Below are 9211 nucleotides of genomic sequence, written 5' to 3' on the forward strand. Positions count from 1 at the left end.
GGACATCATGCTCCCTCAATTAAACTTCCTAAAGATGAAAGATCTTGCAAAACTCACAAGATTTTGCTCTGGAAATTGTATTGAACTTCCATCCTTGAAACAGCTGCAGATAGTGAAATGCCCTGAATTGAAGGCATTCATTTTGCAAAATATCAGCACAGACATGACTGCAGTGGGGATTCAACCTTTCTTCAATAAGATGGTAAAAGACTTTCACATTCTTCGCTCTCTATAATCTTTGTGGTCTTATATTCAATTATTTCTTTATTCTAAAAGATTTTCCATTTCTGCTTTCAACTAGAGTAAGAGGTTAGTAACTCAGCTATTCAATGACATATATAATTGCTACAGGTTGCATTACCTAGCTTAGAGGAAATGGTACTTTCCAACATGGGTAACTTGAAGACGATATGGCACAGCCAATTTGCTGGGGAGTCCTTCTGCAAACTAAAACTAATGGAAGTTAAATTCTGCAAAAGTCTACGGACTATTTTTCCTCATAATATGTTTGCAAGATTCTTGAAACTTGAATCACTAATTGTTGGTGCTTGTCGTTCGCTAGAAGAGATATTTGATCTCCAGGAGGTAAATTCTGAAGAAACACATTCTGGAGCAGCAACTCAATTGAGAGAATTGCATGTTTTTCATCTACCAAAATTGACGAAGCTATGGAATAAGGATCCTCAAGGAAAGCTCATCTTCAGAAATCTAGTCGTTGTGAGAATTTTTGACTGTCAGAGTTTGAAAAATATTTTTCCAACCTCCATTGCCAGGAGCCTTCTGCGACTTGAAACGCTTTCTATTAAGGATTGTGGATCAGTGGAGGAGATTGTTGCGAATGACGGAAGGGGTAATGACGCAGCCACTAAGTTTATCTTTCCAAGTTTAACATTCCTCAGACTACGGGATTTGCCAGATCTGACAACTTTCTACTCTGGAATGCACATATTGGAATGTCCCGAGTTGAGAAAACTAGAAGTTAACCACGTAGATGTGTTTACTTCAGAATATATTCAGGAGGGCCAACTTGATTTTCCAGCTCAAGAACCACTCTTTTGGTTCGAAAAGGTACGAATTATGATTTTATTTGCTTTGCTGAAATGATCGATTTATTTTTGAAAGTTTAGTCACGTTAGTTTGTGACCTGACCATATTTTTTTCTCTTTTTTTTTTTCATTTACTTTTTATTTTTGTCATCTCAACTCCAAGCTAGCTTTGTCTGATTGGTCAACAGGTTTTCGCCAACTTGGAGGAGTTGACATTAAGCAAATGTATCTTCACCACATGGCGGCAGGCCCAGTTTCACAAGCTCAAAATTCTTCATTTCATTTCTGATGGGTCAGATTTTTTCCAAGTTGGTCTGCTTCAGAATATTCACAACCTAGAAAAGCTTGTACTGAGTACTTGTGAATACAAAAAAATATTTTCATGTGAAGAGGTTGAGGAACATGCCGAGGGGATCGCACAGATAAAAAGCTTAAAGCTAAAAAAACTTTGGTTGATTGAGGAGCACTTATGGAATCCAGATTCCAAGTTGGACTCATTTCTTCAAAATCTTGAATTTCTAGAGGTAAAAAAGTGCGCGCTTAGTTTGATAAGTCTTGTACCATCCTCAGCATCTTTCCGAAATCTCACAGTTTTGAAGGTATGCAACTGTTGGCAACTAATAAGCTTAGTAACACCCCAAACAGCCAAAACTCTTGTGCAACTTAGAGAATTGAGAGTATCCGAATGCAATAGGCTGGAAGAAATAGTTGCAAATGACGGAGATGCAGACGATGAAATTGTTTTCAGCAAATTGAAGTGGTTGTTTCTTGAAAGTTCGGAAAGTATCACAAGCTTCTGCTCTGGCAATTACGCCTTCAGTTTCCCATCCTTGGAAGATTTAATCGTGGAGAATTGCCCCAAGTTGAATACTTTCTCTGCAGGAGTTTTGAAGACACCAAGGTTACAAGCAGTTCAAAATTGGGAACTGGGTGAAGACTTTTGGGCAGGTGACGTCAATACAACACTTCAACACTTGAAAGAAAAAGTGGTACGCCACCGATTCATTAATCTGTCTCACTAACTTGATAGCTAGTGAACATATTTAGTCTGCTACTGATAAGAGTTGTGTAAAACTGTAGGCTAAACGTCGCATGACAGAGGTTGAATACGATTCTGAGACGTCGATGTCAGAGGAAAATGAGGCGGAGGAGGAGGAGGAAAATGTAGGGGGTGACCCATCGGTATGTTTAAGATTTATTTTATTTAATTTTCATATTAATGATGTTCTTTTTTTATGTAATTATGAATTGATATTTAAAACTCTATGCTTACCTTACTGGTATAATGGTAAATTAATCAGGCTGAACGTCCCATGACGTTATCGCATACTGATGAGGATGAAGATGAGGAGTATGAAGATGAAGATGAGTATGGTGAAGATGATGATATCCATTCATGTTGAAATCACTCACCATGAGAAGGATGATAAACCAGTGACATTGCTGGAATGACTTCAACGTTTATGTTTTGTGTTCCCTGTTAAGAATATTAGAGGTACTTTGTTGGGCAAGAATTGTACAGGTTGATTCTAACTAAAACCTACCAAATGGCTTGTTTTAACACGGAAGATTGTAATAGCAGTTCAAAACAATTGAAAGTTATTGCTTCAATCACCTCACCTGCCTTGTTTCTTTAAATGAACCAACTCAATTATCTCCAATGTATATTAATTGAATTTGATAAATTCATTTCACAACAGCTCAAGACAGTAATTGAGTGTACTCAGATTCTTGAAGGTTACCATACCTCGTGTTGCGTGATCAACAAAGTATGGACCCTAACACTTCCATTTGGTGTAATTAACTAACTAAATTGAAAGAACAAATAAATTTATAAATAAATAGCTCAATAGCTCAAAAATTCAAGTTTTCAGTATAATATCAATTGGCACATGTTCATCAATGGTGTCAGATATCGAAAGGAACACATTAACCAGAAGGAGTGAGAAAGCAATCAAAGAACAAAAAATTGACTGTTGAATTAGATGTTAGTTTTTAAATTTTATCAAACTTGGAGGGGCAATTAGTAATTTGTGAAATCTCAGAAATAGAAGAAGCTGGACTTCAACCCGTTCAGGCCCTTTTGCTACTACCCCCGAGGCTTTAGCCCAAGATGAAATGCGCACGCGCGAAATAAGAAACATAAAAACGAAGCACCACGCAACGTAGCAATATGTTGTGGAGACTACCATATAATCAAGTACACGTGGCATTTTTAAAAGCCTTTCCTTGACTTAAAGGCGTAGAGACCTGTCCAAGTATGCCACGTCAGCGTCATTTACAGGGAGGCACCGACGCCAGCCGCAAGCCCGCAACAGCCCACCGGGCAAGTATGGAGTGTAGGAGTTGTGAATGTTAACCGGCTTTGCATTTTTGAAACTTAATTTAGAAACTATTAAATTTTCTCCCCCTCTAAGGCAATTAAAAAATGCATGTGGGTCGCCTTCTGATAATAGAAAATGTCACATTCTATGCTACCACTTAATAGTAATCATTTGAGTGATCTAATTAATGAATTTATACGGTATCAATTTTTAAAAATAAATTTATGCAAAAACCTGTAGTTCTATTAAATTTTGATTAAATTTTTTAACTTTGAAGATTATTATTATTATTATTATTATTATTATTATTATTATAAACAGGGATGGAGCCAGCATGTGACGAGGTGGGGATAAAATTATTATTATTTTATCATTTAACTTTGATTAAATTATTATTTTAGTGATCCTTTTTACCCTAGTATAAATAGAACAAGCTGTCTTTTTCATTATAAGAGAGAGATGGAGAGACAAGAGAGAAAAAAAAAAGAAAAAAAAAAGAGAAGAAGAAAGTCTTCTTCTTCTTCTTAGTTTTACCATAGACAACACATGAGATCAAGTTGTTATTGTTGGGAGAAGTTTTGAAGGTATGTTTTAATTATTGGTTTCTATTAAATTGTTGTGGAGAAACATGATTGCAATAGGAGTAGAAATCAAAGATTTTACATAAATATGCTGACAGTGAATTATTTCTAAAATCATAGTAATTTGTACAAATTGATTTTGATTATGATTTTTGGGTATGTTAAACTAGACATCGTCTAATATGTTTTGAAACTTGTTTCAAGTTAATCGGATAAGATTTCAATTAATTGTGATTTTTCAAAGTCAAGTCTGAAAACCTAAAAATTTATGATTTCAGTGAATTACGAAATTATTTCTACCATATCTAGACTTCTTCAAAAATTATGAAATTTGGACCAATGATTTTTATATATGTCTAGTATGATTCTGGAAATTTTCATGATTTTATGATAAAGAAATAAATTGTTTTGTATTTGTAAAACAAGTGTGTTCAAAACAGAAAATTGTTTGACAGTATTGATGATGTCTGAAACGTGAATTATTTTCCATTGTTTTGGAAGGAATTATGTTATGAAATTTTTATCAATGAACTTTCAATGTGTCAGCATATGGTCTGTAAAATTTGAGATTCTTCCAATAAGAGAATAATTTATTAAAAATCAGAGAAGTATGGACTGTTATGTTTTGAGGGCCGATTATTGAGGACATTTGAGGTTGAGCTTAGGAGTTGTTTAAATTGAGATATTTGAGGACATTAGAGTTTGTGATTGAGATTTGATTATATCTTATGAGAATTTATTGATGATTTTAGGTTGATGGTATCAGTACGCATTTGTTACATGAGGATGCCAAGAGGTAAGTGAACTAGACTTTAAAACGAATCAAAATAAATAATATATATGTTTGACTTATATGAAAAGCCTATTTTGATATGTACGAATATGGATTTATACGTCTCTGCTCATGTGTTTATGTGATGTGTTGTTATGTAAGGGGCGTGATTATGTACATGGGCATATGTGTGTGTGATGGTTCATTGGCATGAGCACGAAAATGCATTGGGATTTCTATGAATGATTTTAGCAAATAAGATTTCTGTTTTATGAGATTTTGCATTGGGGGCCACCTCTTGAGACTATGCGGGGGCCACCTCTTGAGGGCCAGAGCGCCGCAAAGTGCCACGCACAGCACAAAGTGCCACAATTGCAGAATATGCATTTCATCGTAAGAAAATGAAAAAGTTTGAAAGTGACAGAAAGAGATTTTTATGAAATTATTTTACAGTATTTCTAAAAGATCATGGCATATCATCCATCTGCATTATGTATAAGTATGTATGTACTTTCGTATAAGAAAAAATGGTTCACTTACTGAGTTTTATACTCATTATAGTTTATCGTGATTCAGTTTTCAGAAGTCAGGATTGATTCATGATGAGTGACAAGTTGAAGATGGTAGATGGTTTGACTAAATTTTTAAGGTATTCCGCTGGCTTTTGTATTTGAGGCTTGAATTTTTATTGTTTGTAAAGAGTTATTTAAATTATATGTGAGTTGTGGACATATTTGCCCTTGGATTTCAGACTGGGGTGTTACATAGGCCCCAGCTGGCTTTTAATTTTTTTTTGATAATTATACTAAAAAATTGTATTTTATTTGTTATGTATGAAAAATGCCCCACCTGAATTGTAAAATTTGAAATTGACTCCAATAATTTTAAAATATTCATATTGTCCCTAGTTTAAATTTCTAGTTATAAATAATTTAATTAGTTATTAAAATTTCATGAAAATTGATTAAAGACACGAGAACAAATATTAAAATAAAAAACAATCATAACAAAATGTTAGTATAATGGTTAATGGACCAGTCTTTAATCTTTTTATTTTTTTATTCAAGTAAAATCAATTATTTAGTCTTTCAACATTGAACCATAAGTTGTAGTCTACCTAATTCTAATTTTTAATTTTCTAATTAATCTTTTGTCTAGTTTTAAAATTTATAATTTTATCATGCATTTCATATTTGTTCTGTGTGTTGTGATATATGAATATTTTTGTTATTATTAAAAGATTTTAAGAGCAAATTAAGTAATAACCTAGTCTTGTATATTGAAAAATATATTTTTGCTTATATTGATAATGCATTATTTTCAACTCATAAAATTCCATTGAGGAGTTTTCACGGAGAACCATTGTAATAAGTAAATTTATTATCAATGAATATTATAGTTGTAATGTTATATATTGCTATTTAAATTTTTGAAATGTATTATATTTTAAATAGGGTTTCAATTAGATGCATATAGACGCACTCTATAAGGAGCACAATTGTACATGTAGCAAGCTCCCATTTGGAGTTTATGTGGCTCACAATACAATTTCCCAAATGAGGACATATCACACAAGCAATAGCGCATTCGAGTCATGTTTGATTTTAAATGTGCCCCGACTTGATCAAAATCCTGGCTACGTCCCTGATTATAAAGACTTAGAGCGTTAGCCTCAGGTCTGCAAGTCTTTCTTTATATTATTTGTAGGCTGTTAGATATTTATCAATTCTTTTCTATGCTTTGTCTCTTTGGCTGAATGACATGTGGTTTATGGTTATTGATTCTGATTTCAAACATATAAATTATGAAGACAAATACAAATATTTCATTATTATCACTTAATCTCCAATTGTTTTGCTCTTTCCCTCCTTATGTAATTCAGGCTCTAAAACTGGTACAGGCTGACTCTCATATTTTTAATTTCTCATTCATAGCCCCCAAGAACTTTATATGATTCTCTAATTGCCTAAGTCTTTCTTAATTACATCTGACTGTGAATACATATAAAGAGAGTTGTTGGCTTGCTGCTTTCAACGTTTTGTTTGTTTTAGTTGGATTATTTGATTTCGGCCGGTGGCTAGTGTTGTTGAATAGAAAATCCAATATATGAAGACCATTCAATTCATTTCCAAACAAATTAAAACTCAATTAATATATTCCAATATTTTTTTTTAATAGAATGGCCTATTCAGATGAGTAAAATGCACATAACGAAATAAAATAATTAAAAATAAAATTATTAAGGATGAAATGTAGTGGATTAAATACAATATGACAAAAAAAGATTTTGGGTACTCCTAGAAGAATTACCCTCAAGTCGGATAAATCCCATTTATATAAATTATTGTGAAAATGAGTTGAAGTCTTAGCTCAAGTAGTAAAAAAGTATCGCTTCTTCGAGGCAAGGTCTTCAGTTTGAGCCTCAGTAAAGGGGAATGGACTGAAATCCAGCATTCCATAGGAAAAAATTACAAAAAAAATGTGAAAGAATAAAATGATATCGGTCAGAAAAAGATAAAGCATAATGAAACGAATAATGCAGCGATTAATAGATAATGAAGGAAACCTCAAAAACTCCGTTTTGAATTCACAACAGTATTCAGTAGCTGGCTTTATTGTTACATAAGGTCATGAAATAATCAAGATTAAAATCAGTATCTATTACTGAACGCTCTATCTTTTATTTTCATTTCTCTCTGAAATAATGAAATGCCTGGTACGCTAGAAATGTTCTCTTCTGAATTTCTTACCAAATGAAAAACACGAAATTCTTTACTTCCAATTTTTTAAATTCATAAATTCATATATTTAGTACTTTTTTTTGTCAGTTTTATTTATAATTAATAGAATTTAATCCAATTAGCAAGTAGGAGCGTCTTTAAGTATTGATAAATTAGACAGTCACCTTATGTCTCATATTATTAAAAGGCTTCATTTCTTAGTATTTCCATAATAATATTTGAATTAATTAATTTTTTTAAGTTACCTACAGTTAAAAAAAAAAAAAAAAATTAATAAGTCTTGTTTTCTATGACAAGTAGGTTTTGTCTTGTTTTCTATGACAAGTAGGGTCTTTTCTTTATTCAAGAGTTGTTTATCATTTTGAATCCTTTGAAGCATCAATGACGTCCACAAACACAAGTTCGCAATCGGCCATGGATGAGATTTATGCTTCTTTGTCTATTGAAGAAGAAGACGAGGGGGGTCTCATAATAGAGGGAGACGATGTTGAAGATGGGAAGGATGGCAAGATTGACTTCCGATTTTGTTTGGTAGGAAGATTCCTGACGGACAAGGTCATTAATTTTCCGGCTATGAAAAATACAATGGCAGCACTCTGGCGCCCAGGGAAAGGGATTTGTATCAAAGATTTGACTCCAACGTTATTCCTATTTCAATTCTTCCATGAGATTGATATTCAGAGAGTGCTTGACTCCGGGCCGTGGACCTTTGATCAACACATCCTTATTGTTAAGAGGCTGGGTGAATCAGAACAACCCCAAATGGTACCATTATATCATACATCGTTTTGGATTCAAGTCTATAACTTACCAATTGGCTTTCTTTCTGAGAAGGTGTTGCAGAACATCGGAAACTATATTGGGGAATTCCAGGCCTCGGATGAAAATAACTTAATGGGGGTTTGGAGGAATTATATGAGGATAAGGGTATCTCTTGATGTTCGAAAGCCGCTTAAACGCCGTATGAAGCTGAAGAAAACTGGGAGTGAGTGGATATGGATAGATTTCAAGTACGAGCGTCTTCATGTATTTTGTTTTATATGTGGGTTGCTTGGCCACACTGAGAAACAATGTCCATCTCTTTATGACTGTCATGCAAGCACCATTACAAAGCCATATGGGCAATGGATGAAGGCTCCCACAAGAAGGAATAACATGAATTCCGGTGAGAAATGGTTGCGTTCGGTTCCCCCGGAGATGGGAGAAGGAAAATATGGAAACTGCATGGAATCCGCGGATGATATGTCGATTGATTCAGTGCATCCCATAAAATCAGGAATTGCAAACTTACGTAGCACTGAGGGAGTGAGAAGGATAGGTCAGTGCTGCTTAACAAGGCATCCAATTTATTGGTGCCAGCCAAGAGTCAACTTACTAGCAAAGGAAAAGAAGTAATTGGTACTGGGCCAACAAAAGAGGGTGAGGAGGATTTTGAGTTGGGCCTTGTAGTTGTTGAGAATAAAAGAAGAAGATCTAAGCTAGAACTGGAAGAGAATCCGGTACTTCAAAGTGGTACCTCGCATATGATGGAGATAAGTTTGTTTCAAAAAAACGGATTAGTGGTGGGCTCTGTCAATCGGGCCCACCGAACCCAATGAGTATCCTTAGCTGGAACTGCCGTGGGCTGGGCCAACCACGGACAGTTCAGGTTCTCACAGATTTGGTCAAGCACAAAAAACCTTCTTTTGTCTTTCTTATGGAAACTCTCTGCTATAGAAATCAGTTGGAGTTTCTTAAAAATAAATTA

The 9211-nt window shown here is 34.1% G+C and overlaps 1 protein-coding gene across 3 annotated transcripts; it reads left to right on the plus strand.

The window, feature by feature from the left end:
* The first annotated feature begins 6 nt into the window (after nucleotides 1-6).
* On the plus strand, nucleotides 7-2657 carry LOC18041576. 3 transcript variants are annotated; one of them, XM_024185120.1, is made up of 5 exons: nucleotides 7-202; nucleotides 352-1068; nucleotides 1214-2035; nucleotides 2127-2228; nucleotides 2348-2657. In XM_024185120.1, the coding sequence occupies exons 1-5, from the start codon at nucleotides 8-10 to the stop codon at nucleotides 2447-2449; spliced, it is 1938 nt and encodes a 645-aa protein (XP_024040888.1). In that variant the 5' UTR covers nucleotide 7; the 3' UTR covers nucleotides 2450-2657. The 3 variants fall into 3 exon arrangements, with proteins under 3 accessions (XP_024040888.1, XP_024040889.1, XP_024040890.1); XM_024185121.1 differs by having other exon boundaries at nucleotides 1235-2035; XM_024185122.1 differs by lacking the exon at nucleotides 2348-2657 and having other exon boundaries at nucleotides 1214-1994; nucleotides 2127-2216.
* The last annotated feature ends 6554 nt before the right edge of the window (nucleotides 2658-9211 follow it).

Source organism: Citrus clementina, unplaced genomic scaffold (genome assembly GCF_000493195.1).
Source record: "Citrus clementina cultivar Clemenules unplaced genomic scaffold, Citrus_clementina_v1.0 scaffold_5, whole genome shotgun sequence".
Lineage (NCBI taxonomy): Eukaryota > Viridiplantae > Streptophyta > Magnoliopsida > Sapindales > Rutaceae > Citrus > Citrus x clementina.